Genomic DNA, 22140 nt, shown 5'->3' with positions numbered 1-22140 from the left:
AGCATGGAGGAGGAGGTGTGATGGTGTGGGGGGGCTTTGCTGGTGACACTGTTGGGGATTTATTCAAAATTGAAGGCATACTGAACCAGCATGGCTACCACAGCATCTTGCAGCGGCATGCTATTCCATCCGGTTTGCGTTTAGTTGGACCATCGTTTATTTTTCAACAGGACAATGACCCCAAACACACCTCCAGGCTGTGTAAGGGCTATTTGACTAAGGAGAGTGATGGGTGCTACGCCAGATGACCTGGCCTCCACAGTCACCAGACCTGAACCCAATTGAGATGGTTTGGGGTGAGCTGGGCCGCAGAGTGAAGGCAAAAGGGCCAACAAGTGCTAAGCATCTCTGGGAACTCCTTCAAGACTGTTGGAAAACCATTTCCGGTGACTACCTCTTGAAGCTCATCAAAAGCTTAATATTTTTGGAAGTTGGAGTGGGGTTTTTTTAGATTTGGCAATCTTAGGAGGATATCTGATTGTGCAGGTAACTATTACTGTGCAGAATTATTAGGCAACTTAATAAAAACCAAATATATTCCCATCTCACTTGTTTATTTTCACCAGGTAAACCAATATAACTGCACAAAATTTAGAAATACACATTTGACATGCAAAAACAAAACCCTAAAAAATGAGTGACCAATGTAGCCACCTTTCTTTATAACGACACTCAACAGCCAACGATCCATAGATTCTGTTAGCTGCTTGATCTGTTTACGATCAACATTGCATGCAGCAGCCACCACAGCCTCCAGACACTGTTCTGAGAATTTTACTGTAGATCTCACATTTTAAGAGGGACCACAGGTTCTCTATGGGGTTCAGATCAGGTGAACAAGGGGGCCATGTCATTATTTTTTCATCTTTTAGACCTTTACTGGCCAGCCACGCTGTGGAGTAGTTGGATGCATGTGATGGAGCATTGTCCTGCATGAAAATCATGTTTTTCTTGAATGATACCGACTTCTTCCTGTACCACTGCTTGAAGAAGTTGTCTTCCAGAAACTGGCAGTAGGTCTGGGAGTTGAGCTTCACTCCATCTTCAACCAGAAACGGTCCCACAAGTTCATCTTTGATGATACCAGCCCCATACCAGTTCCCACCTCCACCTTGCTGGCGTCTGAGTCGGAGTGGAGCTCTCTGCCCTTTACTGATCCAGCCTCTGGCCCATCCATCTGGCACATCAAGAGTCACTCTCATTTCATCAGTCCATAAAACCTTTGAAAAATCAGTCTTAAGATATTTCTTGGCCCAGTCTTGACGTTTTATCTTATGTTTCTTGTTCAGAGGTGGTGGTTTTTCAGCCTTCCTTACCTTGGCCGTGTCCCTGAGTATGGCCCACCTTGTGCTTTATGATACTCCAGTAATGTTGCAGCTCTGAAATATGGCCAAACTGGTGGAAAATGGCATCTTGGCAGCTTCACGCTTGATTTTCCTCAATTCATGGGCAGTTATTTGGCGCCTTTTTTGCCCAACACGCTTCTTGCGACCCTGTTGGCTATTTGCCATGAAACACTTGATTGTTCGGTGATCACGCTTCAAAAGTTTGGTAATTTCAAGACTGCTGCACCCCTCTGCAAGACATCTCACAATCTTGGACTTTTTGGAGCCTGTCAAATCTCTCTTCTGACCCATTTTGCCAAAGGAAAGGAAGTTGCCTAATAAGTATGCACCCCTTATATAGGGTGTTGATGTCATTACACCACACTCCTCCTCGTTACAGAGATGTGTGGCGCCCCTGATTCGATCAGGCACCACTGAGTATTGCACCCATGCTGGGACAGTACTTCCAGGTAATCCTAAGGGCCAGAATGAGGTGTGTACGCACAGACACATAGCAACCAAGTCTCAGACACCAGTAGATGGGACCCTTGAGTAGTCTCCAGAGGGGGCTAGCTTTCAAATCTCGTCAAGGGGTGGAGCGGAGAGGCTGAGAGCTAAAGTGCAGAGGTTGTCAGGGAAAGAAGGAGAGCCAGTCTGGTGGTGGTGAGCACGGCAGTCGCGAGGCGGACACACGCGCTCACACTAGTCAGACCCTGCGCAGTGTAGTAACAGTTAGCGGGGGAGAATGGTCACCGAGTAGTCAGAGAAAAGAGGTGCTCCTGGTGACTAGGCACGTACTGGGTACAGGTCCCTAGAGCAGACTCCAGTTTAACGACTTGCTAAACCTGGCGGTGAGGGGAACCACAGGTACTTCACCAACCACACAGAGTCCGAGCCTCAGCAGCAACGCAGGGACCCATAAGGAGACAGAGCTTGAAGCAATCTCTCATGGTCCATGCTGCCGGCAAACGGGCTGAACACAGGGGAGAAAAGGCAGTAGCGACTCCCTGGATAGACCCCCACGGTACTTCAGGTCAGAGGGTTATCCGAACACAAGAGTGCTAGGAAGGCGAGCTAACAGGTTACCCTTAGACTGGCCCGAAGGAACCCTGATCTTACCTGGTTACTCACAGCAACGCCGGGGTCAGCTCACAACAACATCAAAGTGAGTAAAAAACAGTTAAAAAGACTTTTGGACTCCGCCTGTGTTATTCCGGACTTGCTACCCTGCTCACTCGAGCCCCTGGGGCCTGGCTCACTCACAGGAGGCTGAAACATCTGACTGCAAACCCCATCAACCCCGGACACTCATAATATTTGCAGTGGCGGTCATCCACATCCCTGACCGCAAGCCGTTAGTGGCGTCACGACACATATATACAAAACTAACAGTACCTGTTGCGATACTGAAAAATCCCTGTGGCATCCTTGAAGAGGATCAGCATCCATCGGCGACACAGATGCACATCACCTGATTTACTTAATTGGTAGTTGGCTCTCAGCCTATACAGCTTGGAGTAGGACATGTATAAAAAGTATCATGTGATCAAAATACTCATTTGCCTAATAATTCTGCACATAGTGTAAAAATAATAAATTAAAATTATATAATTTTTTTTAAAACTTTGAGGAAAGTGTTTTCCTGCTTTCAAAACATGCAGATTTTGCTTACTTTTTTCCCCCGCTCTCTTCTTTTTACGTCTTTGGCTAAATACTGCAATACAAATGCAAGTGCAGGAAAAAAAAGTGGTGGCGTGCAGATCAGCTTTGCACAAATCTCATCTACTTTGCTGGCAACTTTTTTTTTGCAACATGGATTATTTTTTGTTAAAAAATGTTCAGCAATTGTAATATGAATGCTCCCTGCGGAGGATGTAGCTCAGGTCAGGCGGAATAGCCACTAATTGGCTTTGTATTGCTATTAGCACTATCCAAAAAAAGCAAGAAATAAGCAAAACCGATAGAGAAAAATAGAAAAATACAGAACAGACAACTTTTTTTTTTTTTTGCCACTTCACAATCAAAAGCATAAAAGTTTAAGATCACAGACAAAAAGTTCAATTATGGCATGAAATGACAGCTACACCCTAATCCCGCTAAGATGTAATGCTAAGAGGGGGCAATTTGTGGCAGTTTAAAGGGAGCAGTCAATCCAGACTGCAAAATCACCAAAAATACACAGCAGAAACCATTTGTGCCTAGGACAGAAGAATAATCTGCTTTACATGTGCAGCTTTGCTTGGTTGTTGCTGAAATTTACAGTGAATACTTGAGCAAGGGTTGTTTATATGCAAAAGGGGAAAAGGGGAGGGGGGTTATGGACTAAATAAAAGTTATTGTTTTAAAGGGAATCTGTCAGCAGGTCTTTGCCATGTAAGCTGAAGACATCCGGCTGCAAGGGTTAACAGAGAATGCAGGGATGCCCGACTTGTCACAATCCAGTCTTTTGTTTACTGCATTTGCTATGTTTAATAAAGCAGCAGTACTTATTGCTTAGACAACAATGACACCTGCACAGTAGTCCGGCATGGCTCCTCCTCTGACAGGTAACTATCAATGCTCAATCTCTATAGAGAGCCTGGTGTGGGCGAGGACAGCTCTGTCAGCTCTGCTGCATGAGAAAAGCTAAAAATTCTTATTGTGTCAGAACGGCTACAGCCAGTAATCTAAGTGATACATCGTTGGATTCAGGATGTCTTTGCATACATTATGCTGCTCTCAGATGAGGCAGCAAAAACCTGCTGACAGATTCCCTTTAAGAGAACCTAGAGCACAGGGTAACTCCAAGGCACCAGAGTTGTAGTTTCTTTCTTCTATTATCCAAAATGCATTATCATAGCATTTCAGATAATAAAGGAAAGAAGCTACAACTCTGGTGCCTTGGAAAATACTCTGTCCTCTGGATTTACTAGTAACTTGGTGAGAAGCCTGTGGAGTGGGCCAAAAGGGAATTACCATTATGAACACTGTTTTACGGGCATAATTTTACATATGGGATTAGTAGTATGACTGCGGAGGTGATTGTCCCAAATAAATCTGATCCCTTTTTTGTTGAGATCTGAAGTGCCCGTTATGGGAAATCTAATGTAGAAGTCACATGCAAATCAGGCTGGAAGTGCACTGGGGTGGGGTGGGGGGAGGTTCATACACTTGAAAAGCAGCAATGGAAATACACTGACACGCCCCCCGTGCACTTACAGCGCTGTTTTGAGCAGATTTGTCCTGTATTGGAGACAAGGGCGTCTAAAGCCATACCAGTATTTAGAAAATATGTAAAAAGCGGAAGGAAAAAAAGGGAGGAACAATGCGCTTTGGCGTCCCAAACATGTGTGATTTATCTGAGAAAGGAGATGTGATCTCAATACCGCGTAAGAAAATCCCGATTTATCCATTACTGCGGACCATCTTCTTACTACAGCGCGGGAGACTACTTGATCCTCGTGGTGCCTGCTGCAGCCGTAACATACACACTTTCAATGGCACTTGTGACTATGTTCACAACTGTATCAGGTGAGCACATCTGAAATTACCTGCAAACGTTCTGTAACGTTAGTACCCTATTAGTGCCTTTTGTCTTTTCAGTATTCTTCATATCAATAGTGTTGCAGCAAGGTTTCCATATGGCTTCTAAATTTCTCATAACAGACTTCTCCAGAAAGAAAAAATAAACCTATATGGCCATACCACTACTTCAAAAAGGTCCCCGTTAAAAAGATTGAACTACAGTATTAGCACTTACCTGCCCTGCTCCCTTCCAAGTCTCATCCTGTCTTTGACTGTCACACAGTGACTACCAGGGTTCCGCTGGGAATAAGAGAACCTCTGCCCTGGCGCTAGGAAGAAGGGAGTGGGGTCACCTCCTACACTCATCTGAGGCTGATCCCTACACTCCCCAACATCCATATATGGGTCCGTCCCCTGTCGGCGGTCACATGCCTGAGCTATCGCTTGCCCTTAACTTAACCCGGCTAGTGAGAAGGCCGGCGAGAGCACTAGTCTCACCACTACAATAACACATCACAAGGGAAGGGAGACCGACAAGGGGACAATAGACACAAAAAGGAAAAAAAAAAAAAAACACTCAAAGCTCCTCCAATGCAGCTAACACCAGAGCTGCAATAGTTAGGACTCCTCAGCTTCTGCCAAAGCAGTCAGCATAAGAAAGATTCTAAAACCAGCATCAGATGGTAAGAATACGTGACTGACTATAGTGAAGTGGAATGATCACAAAGAGCTGCACCTCAGCTCCAAAGGATAGCCAGATAGGAAAGAGTAGTTAACCCCTACAGCACCAAAAGAAAGTAGATGCATTTAAAACACAAGATGCAGACAAGCACATAATAAGGTGTTGTGACCTACTGGCCTCAGGTCTTCCAAGAGTGGGGCACACCAATGACATTCACATGGCGGATACGGCGGTAAATTCCCATTCATCCAATATCTAACGTTATATATAGGCAGCGCAGATAGTATAGCTGTTCTCATGCATTGGGTTTAGATACATCCACATGGATTGAATGGGGAATATTCTATTTCTATCCATCTCGGTTCACAATGCCAGTATAATGCCCAGCCGAGTAAATAAGAAAGCTGTCATCTTTTATTCAATAATGAGCACCGGTCGCCCCCTTTACAAAGCTGTTAATCCGATCCTCTAAAATAGCACGTCACCTCCGTCACCTCCTGGGGTTATGAACACGTGTAATAGAAGAGATCAGGAGACGCCGGCGTCCGGGGGAAGCCTATTCCATATAATGAAAGCCTATATACTGTATAGGATTACTGAAACAGGATTATTGGATCGTTTTACATGGCGCTAACAGATCAGGAGTGTGCGTCCGCGCGTGATCTCTGCACAGCAAGAGCAAAAGAAGCCTGCAAAAGACTGAAATAAAAGCAGTCACATCAAAGTGCAAAGTCCCTATATGTGGTGGTACGGCCAAGTGCACATTGCATGTGTGGTCAGAGCCGGGCCTATATGATCAGGAGTCAAAAGAGCAACAATGGTGAATCTTATTCCTAAGACCGTAAAAAGAGCAGTCTTAGGCTAGGTTCACATTTCCGTTGTTTTAAATCCGTCAGGTCCGTCAGCAACGGATTAGTTGTTTTTTAGATGTCAACTGACGCAACGGATGTGTTTTTCACAGGAATCCTGTGAAAAAACTGATCCATCGCGTCCGTTACATCCGCTGTGCTTCCGTTTTTTTGACGGATCAGTCATGATCCGTTTGTGTTTGGGACAGCCTAATAGGTGTGCCAAACATGCTGGGCATGCTCAGTAGAGCATGACGGAATCCAGCGCTGGATTCCGTTGTAAGATGGATTACAACGGTATCCAGCACCATAGACATCCATTACAAGCTTGACGGATGGCGATGGATTCCTGCGCGGCGCGTTAATTTTGACAGCCAGAAAAACGTTACATTCTGCGTTGCTTCCGCCCGGCAGTCAGTCAAAAAACGACTGACCACAACGCAGCGGATGCAACGCAAGGTAATCAGTCGCAATCCACCACTAATACAAGTCTAGCGGATTCCGTTGTGTCCCATAAACGGATTGCGTTGTTTACCATAGCCGCAGATTGTGACTGATACATTTTAACGGAAATGTGAATCTAGCGTTATACAAATAATAGTATGCAGTACACAGTGCCTTACGTGGTCTTTCAAGAGGGGCAAAGGCTCCATTTGCACCTCTATTGAAAGACAGTCTCCGTCACTGGCATCCAACACTATCCAAAATGCATGCTGTGCATTAGGCCTCATGGCTCCATTTTGGATAGATCATGTATACATGGTGTCACACAAACCCTCTAAAAGGCCCCCCCATGAAAAATTAAAATAAACGTTGCCCCAATCTGCTAATACTAGCAGGACCAGCAAACCATCTAATGTATGAAAGGAGCCTCATGTCTCCCCCACATTTCCTGGGCAGGGGAGGAGGCAAAATAAACTACACACACAGGACAGTATGGATTCACAGCTGCTGCTTTCTGTGAGGTAAAACATTGTGTTTAAAACAGGCAGGGAAATGTTTTACCTCACTGGAAGCAGCAGCTGTGATAGCATACTGTGCTGTCTGTATACTCTCTTTTGCTACCTATGTTTGGTTTTTTTTCTTTTCTCTGTCCAGCTTGTGTAATCAGATCACATTTAGAACTTTTTTTTAACTAATTTTTTACACCATTTTGTACGCTAATTTTACACCAATGGCATTTTTTTCTGAGGACACGTATAAAGATCTGCTGAGCCATACACTGATCAGGGAGCATAGCGTGCACAGCTTTCTATTTACCTGTCAGCTTTATGTGGACTCTGGAGACTCACTGTAACATAAGATCTGCATAGTAACACCAGGCCCTGCCATTAAGTGTCTTGTTGTGGTGATGGGATCCCTAGCAGCCTGACATGCATCTGCACTAACACTGGATTCAGAAAAAAAGACAAAAAAAGTGTGCAACATGTGAAAATACTCCATGAGAAATTATCAGGACGTCTTTTCTGATTCTGCATGAGCACAATACGTAGAGTAACTTAATAATATGCTGCAATGTGTCAAAGTTGACATCGTCCCTTGACGGTTGACGAAACGCGCGTCGGTGTCCTAAGTAGACACCTCTGTTAAAAAAAAAAAAATTAAAGTGATATGTATTTTTCTGATTTTTCTACTATTTTATAAAACTATACATTTTTATTGGTTTCTTGAGCATTTTCTTGAGATTTATTATGTCATTAATTGGTACAAATATGCCAAAGTTGCAGACAGGTCTTGGGAGGATGGTCGCAGCGGAGTGGAAGGATCCAGAAGAATCGGTACACATAGTTCAGGGTGAATAAGTGGGGGACATAATGGGAGTATTCCCTGACATATGACACTGTGTAGACATATAGTAGCACAGGTTGAACACAATTTGAAAACAAAAAGAAAAAAAAAAAAAAAGTTACCGGCCCAATGGGGGAACAACCTTTTGGACTCCATTGGGTGAAAAGGCATATAAAACTACACTGCTTGTATACCATGGGATGTGAACAAAAGAGAATGTTATCGTTTGGATTTTTTTGGGTGGATGAGTCGGGCAGCATAGTTTAGGATAGATTGTAGGGGTGCAAGTCTGTTAGAAGGGAGGCCACAGAGCAGGAGGTTGCAGTAATCCAGACGGGAGACAATAAGGGCATGCACTAGGGTTTTTAAAGTTTCATTGGATAAGATTGTACAAATCCAAGAAATATTTTTGAGTTATATTCTTCCCGCACATGAGCCTGTACATCAGCACTGGAGGTCACTGTCCTACGGCAACTTACCCTGAGACAATAAACAGACCTTTTACTCTGAACATTCACAGATAAGGGCCCGATTATTAAACTAGTGGCCATTCCATAGATGACAAAGCTAGTGTCCATGACCTTCTCCAATGTACAGTTTGCTAGAATATCCAAAGCCTTCTCCATGAGCATTGCAGCTCCATTCACCACCTATAGACAACAATGTCCCATAGAGAGGGATGAAAAACGGGAAAAAAAAAAAAAAAAAGGGGGGGGGTGGGGGGGCAGCAGCCATAGTCAACATCCCTCCCTACGCATCCAGTACAGGTGATAACTTGCACTCCTGACTATAACCCCTTTTAGGCTAGGTTCACACATCGCAGATTTGGAGTGGCGTTTCTGCACATAAAATCCACTGTATTTTACAGTACAGACACACTGGACGAGTCCTAATTCAAAGAACTTGTATAGTGACAACAAGGATAGGCGATTGCTTGCTGATGGGGGCTCTGACTGCTGGGACTTGCACCAATCAAATCAGAACCGAAAACATTGTTGATAAATCTGTGCCTTTGTGGAAAAGACATTTTTTATGCGAGTTTCAGTTTAGGAAATCCACACCAAAAAAGCAATGTGTGAACAAAGCCTTAAGGCCCCGATACACGCAGCGACGTCTCTAACGATATATCGCCGGGGTCACGGATTCTGTGACGCACATCCGGCATAGTTAGCGACGTCGTTGCGTGTGACAGCAAGGGACGGCTGTTAACGATGGAAAATACTCACCTTATCGTCCATCGTTGACACGTCGTTCCTTTTTAAAAAAAAAAAATCGTTGATTGTAGAGGACACAGGTTGATCGTCGTTCCTGCGGCAGCAAACATCACTACGTGTGACACCTTGGGAACGACGAACCTCACCTTACCTGCGGACGCCGGCAATGAGGAAGGAAGAAGGTGGGCGGGATGTTACGTCCGCTCATCTCCGCCCCTCCGCTTCAATGGGGCGGCCGCTGTGTGACGCTGCTGTGACGCCGCACGAACCTCCCCCTTAGAAAAGGGGCGGTTCGCCGGCCACAGTGACGTCGCTAGGCAGGCAAGTACGTGTGACGGGTCCTAACGATATTGTGCGCCACGGGCAGCGATTTGCCCGTGACACACAAACGACGGGGGCGGGTGCTTTCACCAGCGATATCGCTGCGTATAACACCCCCTTTAGACACCAACTGTAGCCAATTTTTATGTCCGAGTGTATTGTAGTAAACCGGCCTGTGAGCCAATGGGAAGAGTGACAATCGCGCTGAGCTGCTCTCTAAAAAAATAACAGGCTGCTGTGAGCGGTAAGGGGGAGGAGGCGGCTTTGCCATTATTAAAACATTATCCCTATAAAGCAGTCCGATGCACTTTTGTAGCGTACCGTTTATGCAGGTCCTGGAACGTCTGTAGAAAAGCGCTGCCAGGACCGGAACATTATTTATTCTGAGATTAGACGTGATGCGCGGAGAGAAGGCAGCACCGTCTGTCCCAGACACCAAAACATGTCCTGCTTTAATATCTGGGTCAGCTTATGGTGGTAGGGGGGTCCTGTCCTTGTACGTAAAAGGCACAATATTATATATACAGTATATTTTATCTTGGTTAGACACAACTATATTGTTTTCAGTCATTGTTCACTTGTGCGGTTGACAGAAGAAGCAGATGTCATGGAAGGAAGCAGAGAAGACTTCAGACAAGGGTCACTGGGAGGGACACTTATCCCATCCTTGAAGGCACCCATCACCTTCACCTAAAAAGGTGTCCAAACCCTCATTGTGCCTTCCTCCTCCCCACTGAACCCATGAATGCTCAATCACCATTTGTTTTCAATGGGGAGAGAGGAGTAGGCAGAAAGTTCAGGCAGCTGTTTACTTCCAAACAGGACCCAAGGATCAGCCGATGAGCTCGGCATTCAGGCTACAGGGGCATCACTGCGGAGCCCAGAGATTGGCTGCAGCGGTCAGATGTCTTGCAGCCTGTCAAAGATGGAAGGTGGTAGTGACAGAGAGACACTGAGTCATTATGATTTTTAGAATTTTTCTACAGCCTATAGGAAGAAAAAAAAAAAAATAAAGTACAAGATATTCTTCAACGGACAACTTGAAAGCAATGACTGACTGGTTACCCAAGCAAAGAAAAGTGACAAACGAAGTTGTGTTACCTTTTCCCATTAAAGGGAACCTGTCAGGTGCAATATGCACTCAGTACCAAGAGCAGTTCTGGGTGTATATCGCTAATCCCTACCTAACCATCCCTGTATACACTAGCATAGATAAAGAGATCTATAGAAAAAGTATTTCTAAAGATCCTTTATGATATGCTAATGAGCGCAGGGACTAGTCACAAGAGCATTAGTTCCGCCCTCTTAGCACACCCACAGGGGCGTATTATCATGCTATTCAATGCCCATTGGCCAGCATCATCAGCAGTGACGTGCACACCTGTGCCCGTTGTCACCACTTGAGGGTCAGTGCGGATGATCAGATGTCCCAGCACTTCCGGTCTGAAGCTGGGACACATACACCCGGCTTCATAGTGCACATGACCAGAAATGCTGGGACTTCTGAACATCCTGAAGCGGTGACAACGGACACAGGTAAGTGCGTCACTGCCACTGATGCTGGGGAATGGGCATTGAATAGCATGTTAGCATGTCCCTATGGGTGTGCTAACATGCTAAGAGGGCGGACTAGTTGAGGAAAACTAACGCCATTGCGACTAGTCTCTGCACTCATTAGCATATCGTAAAGGATCTTTAGAAGTACTCTACTAAAGATCTCTTTATCTAAGCTAGTGTATACAGGGACAGTTAGGCCGGGATTAGTAATATGCACCCAGAACTGCTCGTGGCTCTGGGTGCATATTGCACCTGACAGGTTCCCTTTAAGTCACATTTTTTTTTATATCACTGTCACTGCTCAGTTCTGCCCATTCAAAGCTCCAAAACCTCTCCACAAACATAAGCAATTGATAATACTTGTGCATTCCTACCACCACCACTAGGGGGAGCATGGAGACCCACTGCACAGTCCTTATGCAGGGCAATATTCCCTTGAATAAATTAAGCTACTCAGCACCCCCTACTGGTGGCTCCAAGCAGACAGATTTCTAGAAGTTGCCTCTAAGGGCCGTTTCACACATCCGGCATTTTGCCGGATTACCGGATATGGCACACTCTAGTACAGTGTTAATACTGTAGAATGGCATCGCGGCAAGCTCCGGTCACATGCTCCGGTTACATGACCGCATGTGACCGGAGCTTGCTGCGATGCCATTGTACTGTATTACACTGTACTGGAGTGTGACGGATCCGGCAATCCGGTGAAATGCCGCATGTGTGAACCGACCCTTAACTTTGAAGGGAGTTTGGAAAAAGAAAAAAAAATAAATAAATAAAAATCACTGGACCCACAAACTAATAGGATTTATCAACAATGAATTTTCGAATTGTTTAATGTAAAAATGGTGTTTATGGGGTGGATATTCCTATTAAGATTTCACAGCCACTTCTTACAGAAGTGGTGAACTGGTGACATCCAAAAAGTAGCCCTGTAAGTAGCTGCTCTCTCTGCGCACGGAATTAACCACACGTGTGCTGTCAGAAACTGCGCTTTAGGGAACCGACCCAGCGAAAAGAGCAGATCTACAAGTCTGACAGTATATAATAATATAAAAACATAAGGGGGGGACAAAAAAAAAAACCAACATACAACACATACACAAAAGGAGAACAAACCCTCAGTCCCTGACAACCACTTGCAAACAACAAGACTAAAAAGTCAGTTACAGGAAGAGTTCCACATCTCGCAGCAAGCGGAGTGTTTGGCTCCTTTACAGATCTGCCCTATCTTCTCCAGATAACGAGGTTTAAAGACGTTTGTACAAGGAGGCGAACAGTCAGTCAGCAGACTGCACGCACCCGGAGGAGGATTTGCATTTTCTTAGCAGATCTGGCAACATAGAAACTACTAAGGCCATGTGCGCACAGTGCGTTTTTCGGGTGCGTTTTTGGCCTCAAAACTGCAGGACTTTGCTTCCCCAGCAAAGTCTATGAGTTTTCAATTTTGCTGTCCGCACACAACTGTTTTTTTTAGCTGCGTTTTTGAGCTTGAAAAAAAAAAAAAAATGGACATGTCCATTCTTTCCTGCGTTTTTCTGCGTTTTCCCCCCCATGCAATGCATTGGAAAACCGCAGCAAAACGCAGAGATCAAAAACGCAGCAAAACGCAGCCAAAAACGCACCAAATCGCGGTAAAAACGCATGCGTTTGACGCGTTTTTCGACGCAGGTGCGTTTTTAGCAGCCAAAAACGCAGCGTCAAAAAAACGCAGTGTGCGAACTTAGCCTAATACATAGTATAGATTTGTAAATAAGACATTGATTTTCATTACTGCATCTATGGCTATGTGTCCATGGGAGTTTGTAGCTGCGGACATATCCGCAGGTACGGTCGCATGTTTCCTGCAGCTGCCGCCGGCGTCCGCAGCTATTTTTAGCTGCGGGATTCCAGCGATATAGCTGCGGTAAACCTGCGGACTTTTATGCGAATTACCTGCGGACGTCCCGGCCTCTTATTTCCAAAGTGGAGGGCTGGGATTTCCGCAGGAATAATTGACATGCAGTTACTTGCGGCTGCGGGACATCCGCACCATGTTCCGCAGCCGCACTTTCCACAGCGTGGACACAGACACTCCCCATGTCCCATAGGATAACATGGCGAGTGCCTGTACATGCTAAAACCTGCGGATTTATCATGAAAATCCAGAAAAGTCCGCAGGTTTTCAGCGGCAAAATCCGCAGAAAGCAGCTCATGCCCTAAGGCTACTTTCACACATCCGGTTTTTGCAGTGCGAAACAATCCGATGCTTTGCAGAAAAAACGCAACTGGGGTTTTTTTCCGCCGGTCACATTTTTTCCCGCATAGACTTGCATTAGCACCATATTGTGCCGCCTTGCGTTGCGTCCGGTTTTTGCCGGATGCGGCATATTTAACCCATGTGGCGGCCGGATGGAACGTTGCCTGGCACTTTTTTTTCGTACAGCAAAAAAACGCATTGCGCCGCATCCGGCGCGATTTACAATGCAAGCCTGTGGACGCCGGATGCAGTTTTTTGCACTGCGCATGCTCATTACCAAGCCGCATCCGTCAAAAAACGGACAAGCCGCATGGAAAAACTTATGCAACGGATCAGTTTTTTTTCGCCGCATCCGTTGCATAGGTTTTTCAGCCGGATTGAACTGCTCTGCAAAAACCGGATGTGTGAAAGCAGCCTAAGGATACGTTCACACATCAGTTTTTTGGCATTAGGCACAATCCGGCGTGTGCCTGATGCAACGGATCTGGCGCAGAATATGCAAAAACGTATGCGCCTGATCCTTTTTTTTATGGATCCGGTATATCTGATCCGTCAAAAAACAGATCCGGTGCATCCGTTTCGTCCGTTTTTTGCTGGATCCGTTTTTTTCTATAAATTGGACCATGCTCAGTTTAAAAAAAAAAAAAAAGATCCGAGGCCGCATCAGTTTTTTTTGCCGCATCGCGCCGGATCCGGCGTCCATAGGCTTCCATTGTAAATCACGCCGTATCGCGTCAGATATTTTCAGAGACTAAAAAAACGTTTAATGAGACGTTCCATCCGGCCACCGCATTGAGTAATTATGCTGGATCTGTCAAAAGCCGAATGCAATGCAAGGCCATCAGGCACAATCCGGCGCTAATACAACTCAATAGGGATAAAACAGATCCGGCGCCGGATCAGTTTTATCCGTTTTTTTCCGGATTGTGCCTGATGGAAAAAAACTGATGTGTAAACGTAGCCTAAGGCTATGTGCCCACGGGAGCTTGCTTCTGCTGATATATCCGCAGGTACGGCCGCAGGTTTACCGCAGCAGCTCCCCGGAATACGCATTGCTGCGGTATTCCAGCGGAATTGTTGCGGTAAACCTGCGGACAGTCATGCGATTTACCTGCGGAAGTCCCGACCTCCATCTCCGTAGTGGAGGGCCGGGATTTCCGCAGATAATTCCGCAGGAATAATTGACATGCAGTTATGTGCGGCAGTGGGACATCCACAGTATATTCCGCAGCCGCACATACCGCAGCATGGACATAGACAGTCCCCATGTCCCATAGGATAATATGGGGAGTGTCTGTACATGCTGAAACCTGCGGATTTATCTGGAAAATCCAGATAAATACGCAGGTTTTCCGCGGCAAAATCCGCCAGAACAAGCCCCCGTGGGCAAATAGCCTAAGAGTGCAAGAAAAACTTTCAAAATGTTAAAAGAGACACGTCAATTGCAAAAAATATGTATTTTTCTTTTTTTTTTACTACTTTTTTTTTTTTTTTTTTTTTAATCTCATCTCCTCCAGCTGGCATAGTTTCTTTTGTTTCTGCCCCTCACTGTTCCCAAGATATGGCCCCTTTTTTCCTTCAAGTAAATCTAGTGTTTTAGCCAACTGGGCGTGCTCAATAAGACATCTCCCATAGAGAACAGTTGTATGACATGCCCACTGGACTAAAAGACTACACATACAAAAAAAAGTGGAGAGTGATATACGGTTTTTCACTATGTATGTGAATAAAGGAAACACCTGTCAGTCATTGGGATAATAATATTTATTCACTTATATAGTGCCATTAATTCCACAGCGCTTTACATACATCAACACTGTCCCCATCGGGGCTCACAATCTAGAGTCAGGGCGGGGGCGAAGTCCCAGGAGATGTGTAGGGACTAGCTACCCAAGACATGTAGTTGCTCACCGGTTTTCTCCAGAGTCATACTTGGCAGCAAGAATCAGACGACTGGTTCCTATTAAATGTCTCTGGAAAGCAACCCCTATTACGCATCTCAGGACCCCAATCGGCGCAAGAACAAAGAGCAGGTTCCATTCTTTCGGACTAGAGCTGTCCTCGTGTTATAGTGGACCTGTCACCAGATTTCACAATACATTATTAAACAAATCTCAGACCCAATGGGGCTGGTATACTTACGTTGACGATTATACTATCACAGATCTCCAGGCGTAAGATACAAATGTGCAAAGCTTAGGAAAAAGGTCTGATACCCGGCACCACAACCAATCGGCTTTTATCAGGTTCTACAACAGCGGTAAGTGGTGGACATTCTCATATCCCACTAAAGTAAATGGGAGCAGAGCCGCGGTGCCCGAGAACGATCACAGTGCAGAGCCGTCATGTCCAAGCCCCATATACATCCGACAGCCACAAGACCTGATAACAGCTGAACCGTAGGGATCAATCTGATATTCACCATTTATCCAAAAAGGACCAGTCATCAATATTTTAGTCCTGGACAACCCCTTTAAGGAATTCTTTTTCTAGGTCATTATAAAAAGTAGATCATCATTCATGCACATTTTGTCCCTTTGGTGTAAAATAGGGGTAATAATTTAGCCCCTCTGTAGAATTTTTGTACTTTATAGCATAAAAGGTCTGAATATGGAGATCTAAAACCCAGACTCCTCCAAAAATTACAGGTGTACCAAGCAGAAAATGACCTTTTTTTTTATTATTTTTGGGTTTTTTAGTTGTTCGTTCTTCACACAAGCAAATCTCAGCTCTGCAGCACCGGACCCCCCCCACCCCCCACACTTCTCGCTGCCCGTGGTTCCCATAGTACATCGCCCCGGGGTTAATCACACAGCGCTGGTGGAAGGAGAAACCCAAACCTGCCTATTTAGAAGTCGTTCCGAAAACGTCTGAATGATTTTGACCTGAAAATGCCAAAGTACGACTTTCTTCTTCGCCATCTGACCCGTAAATGTCGCCTAAGAGACTTTTTTTTTTTTTTTTCCCCCTGGAGGCTTCACAAAAGTAACAGCATCACTTAACCGTGACAGTGTAAAAAGATGTTAAAGTATAGAGCGCTATACAAAAAAACACTGCAAATAAAAAAGAAAAAAAAAAAAAAAAAAAAGAGCATGCAAGGCTGAAAATGCTGAAGAGGCAAAATTCTCCATCTGCAAAAGAGGAGGCGATGACTCCCAGATGACGGCTCTCGCTGGCGGTTATATGGACAGGGTCACGCCGTCTTATTAAAGCACCACTAATACATGTATCATCCCGGAGAATTCGTCCATCACTCCCCACCTCCGCTATTATGACGCCATCTTTTAAATGCACGCAGCTGTGCACCGAGCAGAGAAGCAAAAGTCATGAACCGTGCTGCAGAGTTTCATTAGTGCAAGTGCAGAGGAGTAATGGAGGTCTTCAGAGGGAGAAGGACAAATATTGATGACCGATCCGTGGACAGGATTAGTCTTGGACTACCCCTTTTCATTTTCGGGGGCATCCACACTTGTTTGGGGGTGCAGCAGCTTAGCATTTATGTATAGGTGGATGACCTTCCGACCACCCGGTTAGGACGACTGAATGTGCGAAGCCCCACAAACATTCACTTTTACTCAAGAGCATTAGTGGAGGATGGAAGCCGTAGCGTAGCGGCATTAATTCTGGTGGAAGTGTAAACATGGACGGCTCTGTGGTGGTGTTTGGCGCTATATTAACCCCCATCACAGGAGGGATTTTAATGACATTGGTGACCTCAAATAAACCATGGAAGAGTTATTTCAGCACTGAATGAACAGAAGAACTAAACAAGAGCCTGTGCACACATCACTGATATACACCTCCCGCCACAAAAAAAACCCCGAAGCTCTGTACAGGACGCAGAAATCCTGTATATGACAGATACTTCATTATTGGGTGACAATGGGGTCCCCAGAGGTGGGATATTCCCCTAATCACCAGCTGACGACACGTCCCGGCACTGCCATCTTCTCACCAGTCTCCTACCACTTGGTAAAGAGGTGGTTGTACGAGTGCAAGACTCTACATAGGGGTATGTTCAGATGTAGTGGGGGTTTTTTGCACCAAAAACCACAGTGCTTGGCAGGAAAGATGCTGCAGACAATACTGGTATTTTCTTTTTTCAAGCATTTGGACTGCAAATTAAAAAAAAAAAATAAAAAAAATAAAACGCATTATGAGAATGAGATTAGAAACTATTGTAAAATGCTGGGCTTTTTTCTGTACAGTGGGAAAAATAAAAATGCCGAAACATGCTGCGTCCAAAACGCTGTGAACACCGATTGTGGGCATGCAGCCTTAGGCCGGTTTCACACATCCGGCTTTTTGCCGTTTTGCCGGATCCGGCGCTCTCCCGTACAGATCATACAGTACAATGACAGCGCTGTAACTTCCGGGTCACATGCGCCGGTCACATGACAGCATGTGACCGGCGCTTGCTGCGCTGTCATTGTACTGTATTAACTGTACGGGAGAGCGCCGGATCCGGCAAAACGGCAAAAAGCCGGATGTGTGAAACCGGCCTAGGCTGTGTGCAGATGCTGCTTTTTTTTATGCATTTTTTTTCTTGTAGATTTTGGTGCAAAAAAAAAAAAAAAAGAAAAAAAAAATCTGTACCAAACAATTGGTTTGTCAATTGTTTGTGTTTTTTCCATTGTTTTTCCTATCAAAATACAAGCAAAAGAAAAAATTTTAAAAACGCAAAACAGAGTAAAAAAAAACATGCGTGTTTTTTTCTGCAGCGTTTTCCTGCCAAAACAGTCTGTTTTTGGTGCAGAAAATCTGCAGCCGGGGATCATACGCAAAGGCTATGTGCACACGTTGCATTCTGCATTGACAACTGTAATCAATGTGTTTGACAAAAAAAAAAACGCATCCAAAACGCAAGCGTGTTCATTGAGTTTTGGCCGTATTTTGGACAGTGCGTTTTGAGATTGAGACGTCAATGGGTGGAAAATGCAACCAAAATGCAATAAGAAGTGGCATGCTGCTTTTTTTTTTTTTTTTTTTTTTACAAAACGATTTTGACAAATATTTGTCAGACAAAATGCTGCCTAACAAAAAGGAACGTGCGGATGGAAATTCTGATTTCTCATAGACTTTGCTGGACTAGCAAAACGCACGCATTTTGTCATTGACACAGTGCAGTTTAGAACGCAGCCAAAAAAGCAAGGGAAAAAGCAAACATGCGCACATGGCCTAAGGCTACATGCGCACACTGCAGTTTTTTCTGCACACAAACAGCAACCAAAACTGAACCTTGTCAGAGAGAGCCTTGAAATGTAAAACAAAAAAACGCTCGTAATATAGGTGCGTTTCTCATGCATTTTTGATACAAAAATGCACCAAAAACGCATGAAAAATGCAACAGAAACGCACCAAATTGACAGCATGTGTTTTTGATGCTTTTTTGTGACAAACGCTAAAAGAATGAATACGCTGCTTCTTTTTTGTCACAAACTTTTGTCAAAGAAAACGCTGACAAACTGCAAGGTGAAGATAGCAAAATTGACTTCTCAGACTTTGCTGGGAAGTCAAAGTTCTGACAACAAAACTGCACCAAAAAACGCAGCATGCGCATGTAGCCTAAAGGTACAGTCACACATAACGAGATCGCTAGCGAGATCGCTGCTGAGTCAGGGTTTCTGTGACGCAGTAGTGATCCCGTTAGCGATCTTGTTATGTGTGACACCTACCAGCGATCAGGCCCCTGCTGTGAGGTTGCCGGTCGTTGCAGAATGGTCCGGGCCATTTTCTTCAAAGGCGACGTCCTGCTGGGCAGGACACATCGCTGTGTGTGACGCTGCGTGACAGGGTCACAGTGACTGCTGAGATCGTTATACGGGTCGCTACTGCGACCTGTATTATTCCTGCATCGCTGGTAAGGTCTGACTGTGTGACATCTCACCAGCGACCTCCCAGCGACTTACCTGCGATCCCTATCAGGTCGCATCGTTTTCAGGATCGCTGGTAAGTCGTTGTGTGTGACTGGGCCTTTAAGGTTACAGATGCAGCTGAACCAGTTAGTGACAGATCCCCTTCATTCTTCGGATCGATGGGGGTCCCACGGGTCACACATCCCAAAATCATAACGTAATGGCATATCCCAGCAGTTCCATCACTTATTAGAGCAAGAATATCCCTGTAAAGTAGTGACTGAATCTCACTAATTCTAGTATGTAAAAACAAACAAAAAAAAAAAAAAAAAAAAAAAAAATAATCACAAATGTAGCTGAGCCTTGTGCAGGTTCCAGTTCCACGCCGGGCTTTTCTCCGTGCCGGTTATGTTACACTGCAGATGACACAATGTCATGTGAGCTCCGGGTTACACACAGCTCTTACATAATATAGTGCTGTTTTGACATTTTTTAGGTTTTTATTTTAGACGCCGAGTATTTTGTACACATTATCACTTACCAAGGCTGTCTAGCTAATAAATGCCTTAGCACAGCTGTATGTATCCATAGGGTAGAAGCCCCTCATTCCGGACCCCTCTTTATCATCCAGGAATGAGACACACTTCAAGAAAGAAACCGGCTCTTCCCCCCGAAAACACAGATGGCTCATTGACTTCTATGGATGCCAATTAACAGTGGCGGCTGTATTCTCCCACTGATCAACCAAGCTGTTTACAGTATATTCTCACAGAAAGGAGGAGACGGCCGGTACCTCGGCTGGCACGGCGGGCACCGCCAGCATGGCCAGATGTCTCACCCACAGGCAGGGTGTCTAGGACAGACCTGCCCATCTATGTGCAGCTTCATTGCTAATTTTGGCTGAAGCCAAATAATATAATTGCAATTATAGGACAGAAAACCATACGGGCGCGGATCACACAAGGTCAAAAGTAGCGCTGTTTATTCCTTTATGGGGTTGGTATGTAACAACCAATATGGCTACCACAACAGCTTCATTACTTCATCTACATGTGAAAGTTTTTTTTTTTTTCTCTTACTCCTTCAAAAAGTTAAGACAAAAAAGCAGTATATAATTATAACTATGTATAAACACCATAAAAAAATATCAAGCCTATAAAACCTCGTGGAATGAAAAATAAGCAGGCAAAAAAGAAATAAATGGTTCCAATATTTTCTTAAAGGGAACCGGTCAGCAAGATTTTGCTATGAAATGTGAGTGTAGAATGATGTAGGGGCAGAGACCCCAATTCAAGTGATGTATCACTTACTTGACTGCTTGGTGCAGTTTTGTTAGAATCCCTGTTTTCTCTGCTGTGGAGGTCGGAATGCTATGCTGTATATAGCTCTGCCCACACCACTGATTGCTAGCTTGTACACAGAAATCTGCCAATCAGTGGTGGTGGGCGGGGTTAAACAGATTTGCAGGACAGTTTTGTATGTAGTGCTAATCTCCTGCTGATAAAACACTGATTGCATTGAAACTACAGCACACAGCCTAGTAAGTGACATCACTGAAATTGGGGTCTCGGCCCCTACATTATTTTGCTCTCACATTAAGCTGACAGCTTCTCTTTAATGGACTATTAGGGTATGTTTTCACATGTAATAAATATTCAGCGGATTATATGCTATGTATTCACTTGAGTAAAATCAGCTTTGTTTCATTGGATTTTTAGAAATCACATGTGTGCGCAGCAAAAAAATAAATGGAAAAACGAACCCTTATAATGCAAAGGCTACCAGAAACCCACAAAACATGAGAGAGTAATGTGTCGTATACACCCACCTTGCTACCAATGTCTTCCTTCTTGTTCCCCGGCTTGTGCCTCCTTAGCTTTATTGAAGGGGAGCGGAGCAGATTTTTCAGGCGACTGGTTATGGTGCTTCCAGCTTCTGTCGTAGCCATAGTTTACAATAATTAAAAAAAAAAAAAATATCCTTTAAATTAAAAAAAGAAAAATAACCTGCACTTTGTGTCCCGGCAGCAGACAGTCAGTCCTCGTGCATTGTCACATTGTGCACATGGAGCAGGCACAGCGCCACTGTGCCCGTCAGCATGTGCGGCCGATGCCAGGGCGACTTCCCATAGTGCTGGCTTTTGTTACCAGGAGGAGGATGGACGGGGTGGAGGGGATGGCTGTCACATCCAGCACACAGGGACCTGGAATTACAGAGAAGCAGACGTTACAGGCTGAGCGGGGAATTTATGGCAGAGTCGTGCAGGGTTTGTGGTGCGCAGAGCCAGAGCTCGCAGGAATCAGGGGAGACCGAGCTCTACAGCCCAGCCGAAAATGCAACAATTATAGTATGGAACTGATGCAGTAAATAACCCGCACACAGGCGTACAATGCAGTCATGTGCTGGCCGCTCCGCTTTGTTGACTGAGCAAACAGCAACTAATAAAGCTGCAGGTGAACGCGTATATTAAAGGGGGAAGTCTGCTCAAAATGATCCCATGCAGACATCGGGTGCTCATATCTAGTGATGAGCGGGCACTACCATGCTCGGGTGCTCGCATATAGTGATGAGCGGGCACTACCATGCTCGGGTGCTCGTATATAGTGATGAGCGGGCACTACCATGCTCGGGTGCTCGTATATAGTGATGAGTGGGCACTACCATGCTCGTATATAGTGATGAGCGGGCACTACCATGCTCGGGTGCTCGTATATAGTGATGAGCGGGCACTACCATGCTCGTATATAGTGATGAGCGGGCACTACCATGCTCGGGTGCTCGTATATAGTGATGAGCGGGCACTACCA

At 45.0% G+C, this 22140-nt stretch overlaps 1 protein-coding gene across 1 annotated transcript in view; it reads right to left on the bottom strand.

The window, feature by feature from the left end:
• MAPKBP1 (mitogen-activated protein kinase binding protein 1) overlaps window positions 1-21532 on the bottom strand; it is a 206699-nt gene extending 185167 nt beyond the window's left edge. The window contains exon 1 of the mRNA XM_075330612.1: window positions 21162-21532. Within this exon, the coding sequence (XP_075186727.1) occupies window positions 21162-21281 (120 nt within the window). The 5' untranslated portion in view covers window positions 21282-21532. The remainder of the gene's footprint in view (window positions 1-21161) is intronic.
• Window positions 21533-22140: the final 608 nt, after the last annotated feature.

Source organism: Anomaloglossus baeobatrachus, chromosome 12, assembly GCF_048569485.1.
Source record: "Anomaloglossus baeobatrachus isolate aAnoBae1 chromosome 12, aAnoBae1.hap1, whole genome shotgun sequence".
In the NCBI taxonomy this organism is placed as follows: domain Eukaryota; kingdom Metazoa; phylum Chordata; class Amphibia; order Anura; family Aromobatidae; genus Anomaloglossus; species Anomaloglossus baeobatrachus.
This window is presented reverse-complemented; position numbering and strand designations above follow the sequence as displayed.